General features: G+C 35.2%; 1 protein-coding gene across 1 annotated transcript; it reads right to left on the bottom strand.

Moving 5' to 3' along the window:
- Nucleotides 1-537: 537 nt before the first annotated feature.
- On the bottom strand, nucleotides 538-8,568 carry DRB2 (dsRNA-binding protein 2). Its single transcript, XM_079054773.1, has 4 exons — nucleotides 8,009-8,568; nucleotides 2,584-3,644; nucleotides 1,348-1,567; nucleotides 538-1,234 (listed from the first exon to the last, which is right to left on the bottom strand). Exons 2-4 carry the CDS (start codon nucleotides 2,815-2,817, stop codon nucleotides 669-671), a joined length of 1,020 nt encoding a protein of 339 aa, XP_078910899.1. The 5' UTR covers nucleotides 2,818-3,644; nucleotides 8,009-8,568; the 3' UTR covers nucleotides 538-668.
- Nucleotides 8,569-22,614: the final 14,046 nt, after the last annotated feature.

The following is a 22,614-nucleotide window of genomic DNA, read 5'->3' on the forward strand; positions in this document are numbered from 1 at the left end:
GAAGTTGTTCTTGGTTTGTGAAAATCCTACAAATATTTGTTGTGAGGGCCATAATAATTGAGATCGAAGATCAGAAATTGATAATATTCAAATGCGGTGATTGGTTATTTCGTAATTATTTCGTATTTTTTTTAAATGACCGTCATTCATTTAATTATGTTAATGGAAAGTGATTATTTTTTTTATTATCCCATTTTTGTAGTGAGGACTTGCTACACAACCACCCTATCCCTACCCCCATTCTCCTTCTATTTTGGGTTTTGATTAAAAGCACATTTGATTTTGTTTGGATGAAACGTAGAATTGGTATGGAGAACAGTAAAACCCCTACATGCATTGTTTTCTTTGCTTGATTTTTTTTCATCATTAAAGTGGGAGCAAATCGGTAGAACTATTAGTATTTGACAACAAAAATGTGTTCTGGATTCAAAAAAACAAATTAATTTCAATTCCTAAGAGCCTCTAGTACTATTTGCAGTTAAGTTAATCTTATGATGATTTGAGCTATTTCGTATATAGATCAGATAACAATAATCATAATAGGGAAATTAAGCTACACTTACATTACCAAAATTTGATACACCAGTTTTACTTTAATTTCAAACCAAATATTAAAAAAAAAAAAACATAAACCATTTAACAACATTCAACAATCATTCATAACCCTCTCATAATTTAAGATTTTCTAGACACTTAACCGCTTCAGACTCATTTACCTTCAACCCCTCCTCTTTCTTAACCAGAGTAGGAAGAGCAGAAAAAACCGGCACCGCCTGTCTCACACAGATAGGCGGTGCCACCTTCACCGGTCTATTCTGCACCACCTGCCGAACAGGCGGCGCAGAGAAAACCGGCACCGCGGTTCTCATAGTAACCGGCGGTGCAAGCGGCCTGTAGTACCGCATCGGAACATAAGCCGGGCAGGTCGGGCGGTTTTGGTTTTGATGTGGTGATGGTAATGATGACGATGATGGAGATGATGATGATGGTTCATGTTTTTGGTACAAGAATGGAAGTATTTTTGACGACGTTAACGGCGCTCGTTGTGGGCTAGGTGGTCGTGGTGAAGGTGTAGTGAATTTTTTATCAAAAGCTATTGGGTTGTGGTCAACGTAGTTGACTTTTCCAATTTTTTGTTTTAATTTGTAATTCATAAGTGCTCTCGCGATTCTGATTTGTTCCTGTTCATCGTTATTCTCCGGTTCAGTCGATGAACTCGCGTCTTGTTTTGCCACTAAAAAGTAAAACAAAAAAGCGTTAAATAATAAAATTAATAATTTATTTTATTTAATTGGTTGAAGAACTCAAAGTCAAAGTCAAAATTAAATTCGTTTGACTTTAACTCACAATGTTTGAGAGATGACCATGCTGACATGGCAGCGTTTTTTTCCGCTTGTTTTTTGTTTTTTGCGGGTTCACCGGTGAATGTAATTCCGGCGAGTTCGACTATGCCGGTGAACACAGGTAGGTGTCCTAAACCGGACCGGTAAGTTGTGTAACGTGGCAATGGTGCACCGACTCTTTGTGAAATTTCTTGTAATAGATTCTTGTAAACCCCAGTTTCATCCTACAATTTAATTTTCATTTTAATTAAATAATATAATAAATATATTAATGATAATAATAAATACTATGACCCTAACAGGGCACATGCAATGCTGCAACAAAGCATTTATAAGCATAGTTAATTTTGGCAGACAAAGGCTATAACTAGTTAACTACTAATATGTGCTATCAATAACTTTCCCATGTGCCATTTTTTCCTTTTATTTTTTTAAATATAAGTTTGAAATTTCATTTATGAATTATGAATTATGAATTAGGAAGGAGGAAGACCACCCATTTATAATTCAAACTTCTTACATTCACATCCAAATGGTCAATAATTCAAAGTGTTCATACCAAATTATCATAATAACAAGTAATACTCCATTCAGTCATCTTTTTGTTACTATATATTTTTTCTATATTTCTCCAGGATTGGCACGTGGCACGTTGTTGTAAATTACAACGTTTTTTACCATTTTCATATGAACAAAAATATATATCATTTAAACATGGAAAAGGTAAAACATTGGGTATAAATTTGTTTTTTTTTTTTTTTTGAATGATGAAATATAGCATATTAACATGTAGATTAAAATCTTAAAATAAGGATTAACAATTGAATAAGTAAACTATTAAACCTACCAGAGTTGTATTTTCACACCATTGAATTGACTAGCTATTTACTACTATAAGTCTATAACTAATCGATTAAATGCTTCATGTTCATGCATCAATCACTTGTACGTTGACCAAAATTGGTACAAGTACTTATGGTGACCAAAATACCCTCACCGGAGAAGCTAAATAACCAAGATTGCCACACCCGGGGGACAAAGCGAGTGTATCATGATTCATGATGCATTGTTAGCTAGTACAGTACAACTCTAAATGCAATCAGACCTAATCGTTCTTCAAAAACTCGAAAGGGACACCGGAAAGGGGTATTTTGGTAAATAATCGACTCAAACGTAACTTTTCCGACGAGATGAGTAAAGTAATTTTCCGGTGAAAAGTAGTAAGGAGAAAGGAACTTACGAGGATTCTGGCGGCGAGGGAGTGGGAGGAGAGGGAGGAGAGAGCGACCTCGGCGGCGGCGTGCTCAGCCTGACGGAGAGTGGAGAAATAGTTAGGGCTTTCAAAGGAGTCGCCGTTGAAATTAACGACGGCCTTGAACCTCGGCGCGTGGTCAGGTCCTTCCCTGATGCACGTATAAGATGGGAGGTTGAAGCAGCTTCTCTGCGCTAGCTCTTGCAGCTGATTCTTATACATCTCCGCCAATTACTAACCGGAAACCTCTCTTATATGTAAACTCCGATGTGTTGGTGAAACAATTAACGGAGGCGACGCCACCGGAGATGGATGAGCGGCGGAGAAATGGGTGAGGTATGAGGGAAGAGGGGGGTGTTTTTTTGGGGATGGAAGTATGTAAAGACCGGTGTGGGTGTGGCGTAAATTGTTTAATGGACGATATAGTGAAATACGCATTAAGCCTTTTTCTCCCCCTTCCTTTGCATGGATGTGATTTTGATTGATTATTTAAAAATTAAAACAAATCATTTTTTTAATTATCAAACTATTACTTTTTACAAAATTATGAAAAACAACATTATCTTACAAATTTTATAATTACAGAAATTAAATATTATATTTTAAAAAGTTTATATCTTTATTTTTTGTCTTTTTATATTATAAATAATATTTTCAGAAGGTAACAAAAGATTTTAGTTTTTTTTTATTGCTCATGACATTAACCCTGATTTTAAAAATCATATAAAATACATGTTTTAAGGTAACTTTTAATTATGATGTCTAAAATTATGTAATCTAATTTTGGGTGTGTTAAAAAGGCAATAATTTTGTGATTAAAAGATGTGAAATTGTGTAAGATTTGAGTGGGGTAATCATGAAATGAAGCACCACTACATAAAGAGGCTAATCTTTTTTGTTTTCTTTGCATATTGGTGTTATTTGAAGGGAGATATGGGTGGGGCCCACTATGCATTACTTCATTGGATGCCTTCCAACTCCCAATGCTTTTTTCCTTCCTTTTAAACTCCAGCTATTGTGTCCATATTACCAGCATACTTCCATTCCATCTGCCAAAAATATTAAAGCAATCTATATATAAATCGAAACAACTTTATCTTTTCTTAGATTTGTTATAAAATAACCACAAAGAAAAAGAAAAAGAAAAAAAATAGTCAACAATAACGTTATGTAACGTTTTTAATACAACATGTATTTTGAATATATAGATATGATGGTCATCAAAGTAAACATAAAGCCGTTGACCTAATAAAATTCGACCAACCCACTAAATTTTAACATTCTTTAACCCTATAAAAACATAAACCTTAAAATGTATATCTTATAATACAAAATAAATTGCAAAATTAATCCCTATGGTATCCCAAAAAAAGAAAAAGTTTGAATTCATTTTTTTCATTCGCATGGTCAGTTCAAAATTAAAACTTACATACATATCTATGATATCGAAAAAAATACAGTTTGAGTATTTTTCTTTAGACGTTAGTTAATTCGAAGGACCAAATCTGAACTTTTTGAGATACCACAGGGACCATAAAAGTTTAAAATTTAAAATAAAATGGACTTTGACCTGTATTTTTTGGTATACAAGGACCAATTTTGCAATTAACTCTAAGATACACCAATATATAGATATAATGGTTATCTTATGTTCATAATTTTTATATGTAAGTGTCACCTTCGAAATTTTTAGCGTGTTTTATTTTTATAATATGTTCGAGAAAAGTGATGGAAGCAAATTGAGGTAATAACAACTGTTTTCTTGTTGACTTTGACCGAATACCTAATGTTTGATCCAACTCTAAGCATCAATCACTTTCTTGTGGACTTTTGAGCACAACTTTGCTTCTAAATATCGATTCATACTATGTAGTCTTCACATCGTAAAATGCCACGATATACCAAATTTGCTGTATGACATATAGGCTGATGTATTTTTTTAACATTTCAAGTGTTCCATAAGGAATTTACAAGAAAAATTAACAAAAAAAAATATATTATTGTTTGTATCAAGATCATCATCAATGGGCTGATTTTCATGTTACATAAAAACAAATGTATGTGAAAAATCCAAAAAAGAAAAAGAAAAGCATGTGGTTTATGTATTGTAACTTTGGAAGTGGGCTCTGTTTTGGATTTTTCCAGTACAAAAACTTGTTTTGAAATGAGAATTTTAGTGAAGTAATTTATTTACTCAGAGACTTAAATATTCACTGAACCTTGTCTGTAAATAGATGTAGATCAAAAGCTGCAAAAAGTCGATAACTCTGTGCAAACAGTAAAACTGACAAAGAGGCAGAAGCACTGTAATTTTATCAAATAAATCCACTGAGTCGTTTATAAAAGATTTTATTAAAAAAAAAACAAAACAAAAAGTGATAATAATGATTCTGTTTTAGCTTTTACATGTTTTTAGTGCAATGCAGTCCACGGTGTAATTTTATTTTCCCCCACTTTAAATTTAATCACGTTTTTTGGAAAGGGTAAAAGAGGACATACATGGAATTAAGGTAGGTGTTGTGTTGGGGGCATTTTGGGTATTTCTTGTTACGTGCTATGCTATTTAGTAGTGGGATTGAATAAGGCATGGCATGCTTTTGATATTTTCTGAGATATTTTATCCACTTGAAGTGCTATTGGTTGTAAGGCTTAGTGCATTTTGAGTTGTTTTCTTCTACAATTTAATAACAGGTGTCTGATTTACTGTTTGATTGCTCTTGTTCATTAAGTTTGTTCAATTTCAAATTTCAAACCATGGAATTGGGGTTATTTACAAAGATGCTCTTGATGTTGAAGTTTTAGAGATTAGTGTAGTATATGGTAAGAGGATTTTACATAATGTTTCTTTGGTAAATTTGTAACATTGCTATTGTAAGATTACAACCACTTATGGGTAACAAAGTTTTTCAAATTAGTATACTAAAAGGTCCCTCAAGTTATTTTTTGGCTTAATAGAGACGTAAAATGGATGTTGACCTGTTTTTTTGTCACCCATACATGATATAGCCAATGTTATATGCCACATAAGTACTTGAAATTTGTTCTCAAATGTTGATGTAGGAAGATGCGGCTTAAAAATAAAACTCTAGGGCTAAAGTAGACATACACACATTTCAATGGGTACTACAACTCTCCTTTAAGTTGTTTTGGCTAGTTTTGATTTTTATTTTCGTGCCTAACAGGGTTAAAAAATAAATGATTTTATAAAAATCATATCTCTCTCATACGGATCCCGTTTTCGGCAAACTTTTTACTAAAGTTTATATCTCGAGGAGTACTACGAAACTCTTTTTTGTACTTTAGGTCAAAACTCAACAAATCTCTAAGTACCGTTTTGACGTAATTAATTTTAATTACGCAGTTGGTTTCTATTTTTATAAAATTCATAACTCTTTCCTTTGGAGTCAGATTTTTACGAATCTTATAACCTTGAGATCACGTTAACGAGTACTATCAAAGTACGTTAACCAGCTTAGAAAACGTTATAACTTTTCAGACGCTAATTTTTGAGCCTAATAGACATTTTTAACAAATAAATGTAATGGCACATTTGATTCTTATTATCTCAAAAATCAAATATTACAATACTAAGCTACTAAATCTATTTTCCTACTCTTTCCTAATGGCGATCGGTGACGGAAACCTCTCGATGTCACATGTTTCAGTTATAACTTCAATAACTTCCTTTTAAACCAATTCAAAAAACTTTGTTACCCAACGACATTAACCCTTAAAAAATTCATCTTTTTATAAAACACCACATATCTGTTAATGCTTATCTTTATAAAATTTATAACTACTTTTTGCAAAGTTTGTAAATCATTTTTTTTTCTTTCCGAAATTGATGACAAACATCATTTCCTTGTAGTGTTTAATTTTGAAAAAAAAAAAAAGTAGAAAATAGAAACATAAAAAAATTTGTAAAGAATTGTAAAAAGAAAATTTTAAAAAGTTGTAAAAAATATCTAAGTATGGGACGAATTTGTACAAAAAACATATGGACCAAATTATTAACAAAATTTAAATCTAGGGCCAAAAATGTAAAAATGAAAGTTGGGGACCATTTCATAGTTCACAGTTGTTTACCCTTTAATGACAAAATAAAGTTGGTAAGTTGCACCTAGTATAGAAAGTGAATTCTCCAAAATAGTGTTAACCCAAGAAACACCTATTGTATTAAAATAGAGATCTTAGAACTTATATCATGTCATTCAGATTCCATTTAGGTTGCTAAATAGCTACATATTACCCAAAAAATCCTTATAATAGCAATTTAGATATTTGTGTCATATCCATAAGTTTATAAATTGAGTGGTAGTTAAGATATGAATAATGTGTATAGTTAATTATTAAACATTTGTATCCTAACTATAGAGTCTTATGACTATTGACCCCTATCATCCTTTTTTTGGTGACTTATCAAGTTACTTGAATTAATTTTCAAGAAAATAGTTTTAAAGAGCACAGTGAAATAGGAGGAGGATGTAAGAAAGAAGTAATGAATTAGGGCTTCATTTGAAATGATGTATTCAATGGAAAGTTATGCATGGTGTAGTAAACATTGTTTGATGAAGAGTTCATGTTGATATTTGATGATATTTGTTCATATAAGAATATTATCTATAGTACATTGGTGTTCTTTTGTTTTTGGTTAAAGTTTGAGATTTTCTTCAATGTAGTAGATTTTGTGGCTTGAGATTGTAACTCCCACATGAGTTAGTTTTGTTTACTTTGGGATTTCCACATTTTTATTGATGTTGTTTCTTATTTTATATCCCATGGTTTATGTCTAATCAAGTAGTATCCAAAGTGTTATCCATTTATAGGTTGCTCAAAACTCAAAAGACATGATATATTCTTGAGTAGATTGCTCAAAACTCAAAAGACATGATATATTCATGTGACTTATATCAACAGTGTTTCTTCCACCCAATACAAGCTATATTGCTATTCAATGTTCATCCATGAGCTGAAATAATAAAACATCAACTTAAACTTGATAATTCAATCCCATTGTAGTGCATTCATCTTGGATCACAGAATTCATTCACACTCAAAGCTTAAACGAACAGAAAGTCATGTATAGCACTACAAATCTAGAAGAGTACCACACTCTGGTCTCTGGACATTAAAACAAAACCTGCAACTCCTGTAAGTTGCAGAATCTAGCTCATTATAGTAAGAAGTTCACTCCTATAAGCTCAAAAACTAGTATTGCCATATGAATTAGATTGTTCTGCCTAGCTCCCACCAAAAATCAGAACATTTATAAAAAAATCGATGTTTAAACATGATATCAGTGAACAGGATAACCTAGTGTCACAATTGTGACTGTTATTTCTCAAACATTGATAGCCTAGTGTTGTTATCACAACAAGATTAAGAAGACTATATGCATGCTTCGAAAACTTACCTCGTATTCGTGCAGTTAACCAAAAGCCAGTTCCAGCAACACTCCATCATTCACCTCCGCGATCCTGCCGCCCTCGGCAAGCTACTCGCGCCAATTGAAGCGTTTAACGCGATCGATGACATCTGGTTCTGAATTGCATCCATTGAGTCGTCTACCGAATCCGAATTACGTTTCATCCGGCTGAGTCTTCTTCTTCTTTGTTGAATGATAGCTTGAATCTGCAGTAACTAGAGATTATAATTTACCAATCGAAAATAGTAAAAGGCGAATTAAAGGTTAGAGAACGGAGAAGTTAGGGTTTTCGAGTGGAGATAGAAGAGCATAGTAGGGGAAGGCCGAAGGCGCCGCCGCATCAGACCATCAGTGCCGCCTGCGAACTTACAGACGTGTTCAGCGTCCTCCGGTATAGCCGACGAACCTAGGTCCGACACATACGGGTCGGGCATGTCTTATTTGATTGCCAAAGGGTGTGCCAACACCGCATGGTGCGGTAGGGGTACCGTGGGTGCGGGAACACCACAACACCGAGGAAAACATCAAATCCATTCCAATTGGCCCCTTTCCCAACTTCTTTCTAGCCGTTGCATTTACGATACATACATGTATTATATTTTGTAAAAACACTATAAATACAAACTTTACTTTATACTTTTCACCATATTAGTCATTATTTTCATCTTTATTTTTTCCGAACTTCACTATGTCATCTTCATCTTCTTCTACTTCATCGGATGCAAGGTTGTTAATTGAAACAGCATTTATCGGAAAAGTGATGCAACGAACAATCGCCATATTAAGAAAAAACATAGCTGAAAGTTCACATACAAGAAGGAAAAAAAACTCCCATATTAAGAGAAGACGAATCTAAAAGTTCACGTACCAGAAGGAAAAAAAATTTCATTTTAAGAGAAGATGAAACTGAAAGTTCACGTACCAAAAGGAAAAAACCTTTCATTTTAAGAGAAGATGAAGCAAGTTCACGTACCATAAGAAAAAAACCTCTTTTAAAAAGAGATCATGAAGCTGCTGACATACATACTGTAGGTGAGGATTCGGACGAGGATTCAGACGAGGAATCAGATACGGATTTAGATGATGTCTGAGGTATCGAGCAACAAGTTGGAAGAGGATTTGGATGAGGATTCGAAATGATGAACTTTTTTTAATTATTGTTATGTTTTAGCTAGCTTTAAATTTATTATTATGTAATTTTTTACTATCTTAGTTTAATTATGAAAAAATTGTTTTTTTTTTAATAAATTTTGAATGGAATTTATAAGTATTAGTTATAACAAATATTATCATAATTAAATGTGATAAATATTAATTATATATAATATTACCATAATTAAATGTAAAATACATTAATTATAAAAAATATTATTTATAATTATTATTTATCACATTTAATTATGGTAATACTTGACATAATTAATACTTCAATCTTATATGTGCCCTTAAAGCACATATTAAAAAATCTCATTTTGAATTTATTTTATTTAATTATATTTAATCAATTATATTTTTTATAGATTCATCCTGAATACCAAAAGTTGAATTAACAAAACGCAACTTCAACTTGCTACCCATTGTAGTGCATTCATCTTTGATCACAAAATTCATTCACATACTCAAAAGCTCAAACGAACAGAAATTCATGTATAGCACTACAAATCTAGAAGACTACCACCACCACATCTCTGGACATTAAAACAAAACCTGCAACTCCTCTAAGTTGTATAAATCTAGCTGAATATAGGAAGAAGTTCATTTATATAAGCTCAAAAACTTGTATGGCCATATTAATTAGATTGTTCTGCCTCTTAGCTCTCAACAAATTCCATCATTCACCTCCAATTTAATCCCTCAGCCCCTGGCTTCTATCAGTAGACGGCGGCGTTTTTGTCGATTGAAGGGTTAAACGCGATCGATGACAACTGGTTCTGAATCGCGTTGAGGGAGTCGTCTAACGAGTCCAAATTATGTTTCAGCCGGCTGAGTCGTCTTCTTCTTTGTTGGATTATAGCTTGAATCTGACGTAACTGGAGATTATAATTTGCCAATCGAAAATAGTAAAATGTGAATTAAAGGTTAGAGAACGAGAAGTTAGGGTTTTCGATTGGAGATAGAACATAGTGGGGGAAGGCGCCGCAGCATAAGACCATCAATGCCGGCGAATTTGCAGACGTGTTCAGCGTCCTCCGATATGGCTGACGATTGTAGGTCCGACAAATACGGGTCGGGCTTGTCGTATTGGATTAGGCTCTGAGGCCTGCGGTACAACTGGACCATTCATGACCCAAGTTATATGGATTTCGTTTAGAGTAAAAAAGGAAAGACAAATGTGTCTTGATTCTATCAACCAAGAAATAATGAAAAATACACTAATCATCAAAATACATGAATTAATTTTATAGATGTTATTTTAAAAAATGCAGACCATTTGTAAGATAATGACATAATCTGAGAAAATCATGTGACACCAAAAGACGACATGTTTTGATATTAAAAATAAAGTCATAAATATCATATGCAAATTATAGTTATTTTTGTAAATATATATAATAATAATAATAATAATAAAAACTACATACAAGTTTTTGAAGTTTTCTTATTAGAAATCTTCAAAGAACAAACAAACCTTGAAGATTTCTAAAACACACACAAAAAAAAATCAAAAATTAGTTTTTTGTATTTTTCTCACATAGAACCTGCGATTTCAAGGATGCGTATGCAAATTTTTTCAAATGTCATGTGCCAAATTGATGGGTATATTGGTGTTGGGTTAATCTTTGATTATTTCTTTTAAGTGATTGGTTAAATAGACATTTTTTTTTTCAAAATTTAGTTATGAATTTGGTCCATATCAAAATTGAAAAGACTATTTTATCATTTATAAGGTCGGTTGGTATACCGGCAACGAAGGGGCTTGTGGTATACGTGGCCACGAGCGTTGTCTGTACACACTAGCCCGGACATTCGAGGTCGTAGTGATTCGTGGTGGGGAGGACGGAGGACCACGGACATTGTCTCTCTCAGACGACCTTCTTCTTCTTCCTCTCTCTCCGTTCGTGGTCGTCACTGGTACACCAACACCGGTTCGTGGTTCGTGATGGTCTTCGTGATTCCGTTGTTCGTGACAAACATTGCGGATGGTCTAATATAATCTTTAGTTGTTTTATTTTTATCACGAGACTTTGGTATCTTTTAAAAAATAAAATTAAAATCATTGCTATTTTGATAAACCATTAAACTTTTTTACAAAAAAAAAAATAGTAAATAGAATGAATATTGATTTTTTTTTTATATTTAATTTAAATTATTATATATAATAAAAAACATTCCTTTATAAATATTATATAGTTTTTTGTTTTTGTAATACAGTAAAAAAAAAAGAAAATCTAATTTCACACTTTAGCCACGACTCTTATTTTTTATTTCATATTTTGGTTATATACTGATAGATTTGATCCTACACATTTGTACATGGACAATTTTCTCGGCTTTGTTATGTAGAATGACACTCTCCATTCTCTTACATTGTAGAAATGCATTTTTAACCCCTTTATTTTATAAAATATCACTTTTGCCCCCTCAAATTTAAACAACGACAATTTCTAACCCTTCAATTTTTGTATATTATCGTATTTGAAGATTTAGTCCCTAGACTTTCATATGTTGGTAAGTTTGGTCCCTCCGAAAACAATATACATAAAACAAGACAAAATTGCAAAAATGGTGTCAAAATTATATTGTTTTGCTCCAAAAAAATCTGGTGGTGCATCAGTGGTCCAATTTTGGATACATTGTGGTTTTGGTCCATATAATTAATATTTTTGTATGTTTTGGTCCACACCCAACCTAAAATGACTAATATGTCATTTAAATAATTATCATTTAACTTTTTTATTTTTTTTCTTTTCTTAGAATTAAAATAAAAAAATCAAACCCACCCCCACCCTACCCTCTTCTTTATCTCTCTCTCTCTCTCTCTCTCTCCAAAATAAGGATTTGGAGAGTTCGAGTTTTTTCATTTTCCAACAACAATCTTCATTCCTTCTTGGAGAAATTGAGCTTATCGACATGTTCAACACAAAACTACTTGAATTCTTCATGTGATGAGACCGATGTTAAAGAACACATGACTCCATCTAAAACAACTAACCCACCTTCATTTCTTCCACTGTAACGCCCGCAGATTCGGGCTAGTCAATTTAAGGACAATAAGCGTCAAAAATGACTTTTTGATGGAAGATTATTTAGGTCGTGTTTGTTTACCTCTTAATTGCAAAATTAAGAGGCAATGTCTTAAATATTCAGATTCAGATTGTTTGTTTACATCTTATTTTTTACCTCTTAAAGTTGTAAATACCTCTTAATTTTTCAGATATTAAACAAAGTGTGAATTTTAAAAAAAGAACGTGTTTCCTACTGTGCCCTAAGGATCGACTTTCACCAAAACACCCAAAACACAGTGCCTCCTCTTCTCCTCATCTTCCTTGCGTTCTTCTTCCCTTCACCACCGCCTGCGACGACGCCGCCGCGACCCAACACTGTCGCCTCCTCCGACGTCGCCTCCTCCTCCGACGCCTACAACAACGCCTCCTCCGACTCCTACAATCCAGGTTCGTTCTTCTTCCTTCTTTCCCCCCGAAACTCAATTTTTTTCTGTTTTTATGAATGGATTGGTCAATGAGTCGATTTTTTTCTCCTCAAACTCACGCCTCCTCCGATTCTTTCTTCTCTTCGACGCACACAAGCACCTCCGCTCCATCTGCCGTGTTCCCCAAAACTCGATTTTTTTCTGTTTTCTTTTACCACCAAGAGGATAGTGTCTGAACTTGTTTTATGTGTTTTTAATATGCTTGAACAAAATCCCTTGAACAAAATCCCTTGAACAAAATCCCTTGGTCAATTTTATTATGAATGTAATCAGGGGATAATCATTTGATGTTGTCTAATGGCTTTACTCACATTCGGTGGGCTTTGCCTCTCTGTGCTTATGTTGATACTTATGAATCAAATACAAGTTGAAGTTTAACATTGTTCAAGCTGTTATGTTTAAGTTAAAATGTTGTTCGTAAATTTGTAAACACCATATTGGAGGTGACTTTCACTCCATTATTTGCTATATCTTGAATGTTTTGCTTCTAACAGTTTTGGATTGGGTTTTAAGTGTTGATGTATGTATAAATTTTGATAAACTGTTCTCTTAAAATGTTTAATGTGGGTGATTCTTTAAAGAAGGGTAAAATGGTCATTTGTATAATTCAGCACAACAATTCAGATGTTCCAACCAAACAGCATGTTAAACATTCAGCTCTTAAAATTTCAGACCCTTTTAGGAATTCAGATCTCTTAAAATTCAGATCTTAAAAATTCAGATCTTACCAAACAGCCCCTTAGAATGATTAATCTTAACTAAGTTGTAGTATATGTTACAAAGATTCCGTACATATAAAGAACGCTGAAATCCGAGTTATAACGAAGAAGTTATGACCTGTCGAAGTTTCGCGACAGAACCGGCCGGCACGACACAGCGTAACGTAAATAGTGAATTTAGGATAGAACAATTGTTAGCCTTATTGATCTAAACGAAAGTCGTAGATTTCGTTAAACCGAGAGCATGCATAAAAAGAACGCCCAAATATGACTTCGTATGAGGAAGTTACGATTTTTCTAAGTTTCGACTTAGCATTATGCAGCCCAAAACTCGAAATTTAGATCGAGTGATTTTTAGCCGCAACAATCTAAACGAGAATCGAAGATCTTGTTAATAGTAGTACAACGGTAAAAAGACAGGCGAAAACGGGCGTCGGATGAAGAAGTTATGAAATTTTAACGGACTTTTCCTGTCTCGGCCCGTTAAAAATATAATATTAAAAATAAATTCAAAATTAGCCGACGGAGTCTAAATGAAAGATGTAGAGCATAATCTCACCTACGCGTGGATATAAAGAACATTAAAAACGAAGCTCGTATGCAAAAGATATGGATTTTTGAAGTTCGGAGCACAAACTTCGAGAATTTGACTGCATTCACGACGTGAACTCAGTGAACGACGCTTTTCGAGCCTAGAAGACACACGACAAGCGTAGGGGATGACCAGGATCAAAGTCACGACGTGAACAAGTCTGGTTCACGACGTGAATGTCGAATTTTCACCCTATAAATAGAAATCGAGGGTATCCGGGAATGGTTGCTAATTCACACTCTCTTTCACTCTCTATGCCCTCTCTAACCATCTTAAAACACCCTGAAGCCTCGGGAACGCCCCTAGCACCCGAAGAAAGCCCGAAGTTCCAGAGAAAAAGAGTTTTTCGAGTCAAAACTTTGCCCGCGTGAAGCCCGGTTTTTCAGAAAACATCTCGGTTTCATCGAAGAATATTGTTTTAAGGGACGAAGTGTTGTCCAATCGTCGTCTTATCATGTGAGTGCATATTATTTTCATCTTACACATATATATGAAGTATTTTATATAAATTACATGCTATGTGTGCATATTATCTGTATACTTGCTATCTATGATGGATAAACAATTTTATACATCTTTTAATTGATTTAAACTGTATATGTATTTTATATCTACAAATATGTTGGGTAAAACATGGATAGATGAATTAGATTATGTGTGATGAAATAAAAGTTTATGAGAGGTCTCGATGTTTAAAATGATCTAGTCATCTAAGACAACGACCACAGACTATTCTAAACAGTCAATTAGAACGTTAGCAGGTTCGTAACATGTAGGTGTTTTTGAACTATGTGTTCATTAGGTGTTTTTGAACTATGTGTTCATTAGGTGTTTTTGAACTATGTGTTCATCCGATAAGTATCATGTACAAAGTTCTCGTTTTTGACACTATTACGTATCGGGGTACGGGAGCGTACGGGAGTACTTTATTAGTATTTTCCCTATACTTTTTATGTTGAAGAGCTTTAGAGTCTTCGTTTCTTTTATAAAGTGATCGGACGAGCTTCATGTGCCAGCGTTTCCTTTCACGAAGTAATTGAGGGAACTTCGTAGACTGCCTAATGAAGTGTGTCGGTAATAGACCACTACTAGGTATGGCTGGTGTTATGATGCCGGATAGGGTGAGTCTGGGGGTAAAATACCTCACGATGTCAGACCACTGCTAGGCAAAGTTCGATGCTGGATAGGGTGAGTCTGGGGGTAAAACACCTCACGATATTCAGACCACTGCTAGGCAAAATTCGATGCTGGATAGGGTGAGTCTGGGGGTAAAATACCTCATGATATTCGGACCACGGCTAGGCATTGTTATCTAGATAACTACCCCTGACTTAATTGTCTTGTAGTTCTTTCTTTTACGAACGAAGGTTCGTGGTGAAACTTATTCCATTCCCCTCATTTGATGTCTTTAACGATCCTCGTTTGCTGCTAGGGAATTTCCGAAGCCGCTTCGTCAGTTTGTTGTTCATATCGATCCTTTAGGCTAGATATTGTAAGACCATTGTATAGGATCAGTACGTGGGGATCGACGTTCGTTAGTGCTTGTAGTATAAACCTCGGGCAGCGATGGACTTCGTGCCTATTCCTTAGGTCAATCCTTAGGAATGAAGGATAGATGATTCTTAGGGTAGATCTTTAAGATCAAAGAAGATAATGGGGATGAGTAATTGGGTTGATTGTTTGATGATTAAATATAATAATTATATTACTGTGGGTTGAAAACCCTATGTACTCACCAGGTTTCCCAACCTGACCCACTCAGTTTATTTGTATCACAGGTGTCGATACGAAGCTACTTTACACTGAGAGATTTAAAAGAGATGTAGATCACTAGTGTAAATAAATATAAGGTCTGTGAATGCTTATGTTTCAGTATTGACGATGACATCCCAAAGTTTTAATATGAACAAAATACATTTCTTCAGAAATGCTTTGATAATATATTTATCATGTTTTTCTGGGAACAAATTCCGCAACATTTTTATTAAGAGGGTACTCTGATTTTTATAAAGCATAAACAAAATCGGCATTTTCTGGCCGTGAAATTGGGGATGTCATATACCCCAAATACAACTGGTTCATTTAGGTTTTTTTGTAGGTTTGCAAACCCATCACATGGATAAACATACATACACTGTGTACTTCTTTTTATAGGGATGAACACACATACAAACACAAAGGGTGTACAAGGATAGACAGACACACACACATTAATTTCAAATTTAATGGAGAAGAGACAATAGGTTTATCGAGATGAACACACACATAAATCGTTTTTCATAGATGACGGCTTGGATGTTTTTCAGGAAACGTTTTAGAGACGAGGTGCATCGGTGAATTCGATACAAACTGATCAAATCGAGTTCTCCAATCGCCATCACCGATGAAACAAGTGTTTTTTTTGTGAAATCCATGATCAGATTTATGGGAGACCCCTCCCTCGCGCAGGTTTTCTCCACCCTCTTCTCCTTTATTGATATACAATACATCAATAACTGGTCTTCCGACATATGATCTATTATGCAACAGAAAGAAAAGCAAACAAAGAATGCATTTCGAGTAGGTTTTATCGACAGTCACTAGGGACTGTGGGGATTTACTGACGAATGGTTAGGGGTAGATTAGGGATTTCTGGTGGCAATTGAAGTTGATTAATGGAGGTCACCAGAGTTGTTGTCTTTTCCAACAGTTCCATGCATCAGGATAAAGAGAATCAAATGAAGAAGGAGGGTTCCAATAGGATTGAGGGGCAGTTGCGGATGTGTGTTGGAGATGGATTTATTGACGAAAGAAAGGGAAATATGATATTTGGGTTTGCATGTGTTCAATGCCATTTGGATTTGCAGGTATCCGAAGAAGGGGAAGAACCCTAAAGCCGAAGATGAATGTCGAGTGTGGTAGTCAGAGAAGGAGATGGATAAAGCGTGGAGTCGCTCGTGATAAAATGGGGGTGGTTATTTATTAATTTTCTTTTATTGTTGAAAGTTAAAAAAGTGAAGAAAAAAATAACAAGAAGAGCATAAAAGTAATTTTAAGTGTGTAAAGACCAAAATCACTAGAAATATTTAAAATTGGACCATGGATGCACCACCAAACGCTTTTAGACCAAAACTACATAATTTTAAAAAAACATAAAAACAATTTTTGCAATTTTGTCCATAAAACAATAAAAACTCTCGTGAATGTGAAGAATACAGTGTTTTGTTTTCATAATTTAGATAGAAAAGTTTTTTATTTCATATTTTGGCCTAAAATCTTTTTGTCGTATAATACTTTGGCCACAAAAGTTTTTTTATATTGGCAATTTGGTTCCTAGATTTTTAAAAATTATCAATTTCCTCTCTATTATTTTTTATTTTGTAGAATGACACTTTTCTCCTTTATATTATAGAATGAAAGTTTTCATCCCTTACTTTCCCTTACTTTGTAAAATGTAACTTTACTCTTTTAAACTTAACAACAATTTCAACCCCTTCAAAAAGCTTGTAAAATATAATTTTAACCTATTAAACTTAAACAACAACAATTTCAACCCTTCAAAAAGAAATTAAACATTATCATTTTAAATTGTTATATTTTAACTTTCCAATCATATATTACTAAGTTATTAATTTAAATATAGTACTAAACAATTTAAATATAATATTAAATCAAAAGATCAAATTTAAAATAAACCAAAAAAATTGAAAAAAATGAATTATATTTACTATTCGACTTATTTATAATTATTAACTATTCGACTTAATTTATAATTATTATTGTTTTATAAAGAACAAAAATAAAATAATTATTTTTAATAAATATATTTACAAATACTTTCACTACAAAATTATAAGACAAAACTGCAAAATTGGTCCCTATGATTTTCAAAAAACTGTAGATAAGTTCCAAAAGGTGTCCGACTTGCATGAAATGTCCAAAATCATGAATTTTTCGTGATTTTGGTCCGTGATAAACTTGAAATGATATTTTTGTCCTTTTAATTTCTTTTCTACTTTTTTGTTTTTATTTTAATACTTTGTTAGTTTAAAAATAGAAGAAAATAAAAATAAAAATAAAAAGAGCCCACACCACCCCGATGGTCTCTCTCTCTCTCTCTCTCTCTCTCTCTCTCTCTCTCTCTCTCTCTCTCTCTCTCTCTCTCTCTCTCTCTAAACGATTAGGTGTTTAATACTTCGTTTTTTGTTTTCCTTCTTAAATTATTGTAATATGCTACATGATTCACTTGATTTAATGAATAAATTGTATATTATGATTGATTCCTTCTCAAGATCATATGTTGCAAAGTAGTAGCAATCGGCCAACGTGAAACACTGCCACCTCCTCTTCCACTGCTGTGAACCACCATTGACGGAACCCTAGACGTCGTTTATACTGTTGATTCCTTACCATCACTCGACTGAGACACTGAGTGACTTCATCCGTTCTAATCGGTATCTCTCACTGTAACACCCCGTTTATTATATAAATAAATAAATTAATTAATGAATGTATAGTAGCCCTAAAATCGATAATTATATAGCCAGGTGTTGGATCCGAGGAGTTAATTGGCACAATTTAGAAGTTGGGGGTTAAAAGTGTAAGCTCCGGATTGGTTTTGTAAATATTTATGAAGGTGGGCACTACTTGGTAAATTATTGGGACTTAACTTGAAAGGATTTTGAAGACTAAGGGCTATTTGAGTAATTTCGGGTTCAATTTGAAAGGAAAAGAGGTGGAAGGGCTGAATATGTCAAAATTAAGGTCATGGGGGTTAAAAGGTAATTCCCGGATTAGCTTTGCAAATAATTCTCAAGTTGAGGGGTTGAATGGTAACTTAAGGACTAATTTTGAAAAGATTATGGATGGGAGGGGTTGGAAGTGTCAAATCTTCGTGAGGAGTGTATGGGATACGGGTTAAACCCGTCACCCTCTTAGGCAGTCTCCATATAAAGGCATTGTTACAAACCCTAACCCTAGGAGCTTCCTTAGTCGCCACCTTACATCACGTAACCACCGGCCGCAACCCACACCCTCTCCAGCAGACCGCCGCTTCTTATCCGTTACCACAGTCGCAAGCCACCTGACCACCTCTTGTCTTCCGACCAGACAAGGTTCCGAGTGACGCCAAGGCTATTGAAGACGACATCAGGGCCATGCGTTGCCATTCTCGGACGCGTCTCCGGCTTTTCTGCCGCTGCGAAGTCACTGTCATCACCTTTCCGAGCAACTGAAGCGAGTGACGTCCTCCTTCGACTACCTTATGCCGCCGCAAGGTGTTGTTATCGCAAACCGCCGCTAATTCTGATCCTAGGATTGATGTTGTCGGCTGTCTCACCTCCTGCCATCGCCACACACCTCAGGTGTGTGATTGGGTTCGCTTTGCGCGCATGGGGCGTGTGTGTGTGTGTGTGTGTTTCTACTGTTGTGCATACCGTGTGTGTGTGTGTGTGCTCGTGGCCAGGAAGCTTGGAAAACCACCATGGCAGCCGGCCATGGTGGCTGTCGCTATAAACAACCGTTCTGCTACCACCCGCCGCCATGTGGCGGTGGTTGTGTGTGATACTTAGTGTGTATGTGCGTGTGTTTTAATAGGTAAAGGGTTGTATGGACGGAATTCGTGAGAAAAGCCACCGCCACCACCATGAGGTGGTGGCTGCCACCATCTGCCGCCGCCGGCCACCATAGGATGGCTGTGCGTGTTTAATTAGTGTAGTGTGTGTGTTTATTTGTGAGTTCATTGTAAATTGTAAAACAATTGGAATAATGAAAGGAAAAATCAAACCACCACCATAGGGTGGTGGCTGCCGCCTCCTGCCGCCACCGGCCGCCGTGTCGGGTGGCGGTGTGCCTTGTCGGATTATGTTGACTCGTTTGGGGTGCTTGAAACCCTAATGGGCCAGTGAAGCCTAATGGGCTTAGTGAAAACCCAAATGGGCTTAATGATATTCTAGTGGGCCTAATAGGCCTAATAAAGCACTAATTGACCTAAAAGCCCAACAAATTGATAATGGGCTAATATGGGTTGGAGACCCTAATATGGGTTTGGAAAACCCCAATGCAATGAAACCCTAATTTGGGGGATTAATCGGGACACACGGGAATTATTTAATAACTTGAAATATTAAATAATAATATTGGCAAAAAATTAATATAACTAATATTGGACTTAATGAATTAAGTCCTTAGAGGATTAAGTCCTTAATGGGTTAAGTAGGAAACTTAACCCTAATCATCATTTCATGTGAAAACCCTAATTTTGGGATTATGGGCTTGGACTTATCGGGACCCACATTTGGGCCATTGGAATGGAATTGTGTATTAAGCCCAATCACACCATATGACTTATTTAGTAAAGTGAAAGACTTAATGGATTAAGTCCTTAATGGGTTAAGTGAGAAACACTTAACCCTAGTTGTCATTTTATGTGAAACCCTAATTTCACTTGGGCCTTGAGTGGGGCCTTCCTATAGGGTTTTGGTGGTTAGACTATTGATGGACCATCCAAGAACAAGTTAATGGACCAAAGTAATTAGATGAGCTTTAGGATAAGGCCCATGTGAGGAATTGGGCCCAATTTGGAAGATTAGGCCATATGTTGGGCCTTGGCCCATTACTTGACTTTTGGGCTTTTGGAGTGTGAGTTGGACTTTGAGCTTGGAACCCAATTATTAATTGGGTATTGTTTGATGTTGACAGTTGGGGAATCTGTCAATCAGCAGCTGGAGTGTACCTGCGGGACTTCAGCAGTGTCAGGTGAGTTCTCCTCACTATATCAACAGGGTCTACGGCACCAAGGCCGGCCCTTTATGATTGTATCCTGGTTATAGGATGTTGCTATGCTATGTGATCTGTTAGATACGTATGATTATCTGTATATATGTTAGTGACCTGGTTAGGTCGGTATCCTGGTTATGGGATGTTGCTATGCTATGTGATCTGTTAGATCCGTAGGATTATCTGTACATGTGTTGGTGACCTGGTTAGGTCAGTATCATGGGCATAGGATGATGCTATGCTATTTGATCTGTTAGATTGGTTGACTGTTATATATATATGCTAGCGTATGATATGTATGTGCACATGTTTGTTTGATTGGGGGTTTGGGTTGAGGCGATCCTGCTTTGTGCTGAAGGCCAACATACCCAGGGCGGTCCGGATAGACTACAGACCCAGGAGGGTATGATAGTCAGACCGAAGGCCCGACGAGCAGTCGGGATAGGCTGAAGGCCCTACGAGGCGGTCCAGACGTGCCGAAGGCTTGGAGAGCGGTCCAGATAGACTGAAGGCCTGCGAGGCGGTCCAATCAGGCTGAAGGCTCAATATGCATGTTGTTCTGTATTTGTATTGATATGATATTTGTTCTGGTTAGTATGGGTTGGTATTTTGGGGGTAACTCACTAAGCCTTCGAGCTTACATTTATCGATTATTGTTTCAGGTATTCTGATGATCACGGGAAGGCGAAGGCGTGATCGTGCACCTCCTTACATTTTCATGATTGATTCTGGGGATACTCTGATGTTTAAATTATTTTGAAAGTAAACAGTAATGACTTAATGGTTTTAAACGTTTTAAAAAGTTTTAAATTGGCTTGAATTTTTGGGGTGTTACACTCACTACCACCGTCGAACCCAGATTTGTACCACCATTAGAGAAAGATAAAGATGAAGATCGAGGTCGCCACCTTCTTCAGATCTGGAAAGACGAAACTTCGTTTTTTCAGACCCACAAACACTGTAACTCATCTGAAAGCGATACCCAACGAAGAAAGCAAAATATTATTATTCTTCTTCTATATCGAAGTATCAAAGAATTGGAGGTGCTTGACAATTTCGATTTTGATTTTCTAGGTTTTGAGTTTTCTGGGTTTGGAAGTTCTTAAAAGCTTCGATGAACGCGCAATCGAAGATTGGAGTTTCTGAAAGCTTCGATCTTTGATTTTTTTATTCACCGACTGGATTTAGTTTAAAGTTAGATTAAATTTGACTTTAGTTCATAGGTTCAAAGCAGGGTAACTGAGTTTAAAGAAATCAAGGTCGATTTTTAAGTTGGTCACCCTCGATTTGCAGGTGTCTATATTAATCATTTTATGTGTGTATATGTTGAAGAAGATGAACACATAAAAGCATTCGTTTTATTGGGACTTTTACTGATTGATTCAAAGATGGAAAACTTGATTTCTTCAAGAACAAAAGGATTTTCAGGAACTTGATTTTTAGAAATTGATTTTCGGATTTCTAGAAACAAAAAGAGGTTAAACAGGTGGTGTTGCTCGATAGGAGAGAGAGGTCAAAGAGAAGAAGAAAGTCAGAGAAAGGATAGAGGGTGCGTGGGAGGGGGAGGGTTTAAGGGTGAGGTATGGGTAGGTAGATTATTTTTTTTATTTTTAAATTGAAAATGTATCAATATAAATTTAAAAAATAGAAAAAATAAAAATAAAAATGGCAAATCAGTTTTTTCAAGCTGTTCAACCAAAATTCCGAGGAAATTTTGATTTGACTTTCAATACAAGTTGAAAACTTTTTGGACTCTATCCATAATTGTTTTTAATACAAACCAATTTTACAGTTTTGTCAAATTATATTTATAATTCACAAATAAACGATACAATTTTCTATAGACCATCTATAAATCGAGACAAGATCTTAGAGC

Source organism: Lactuca virosa, chromosome 6, assembly GCF_052849685.1.
Source record: "Lactuca virosa cultivar CGN04683 chromosome 6, Lactuca_virosa_CGN04683_v6, whole genome shotgun sequence".
Taxonomy (NCBI): domain Eukaryota; kingdom Viridiplantae; phylum Streptophyta; class Magnoliopsida; order Asterales; family Asteraceae; genus Lactuca; species Lactuca virosa.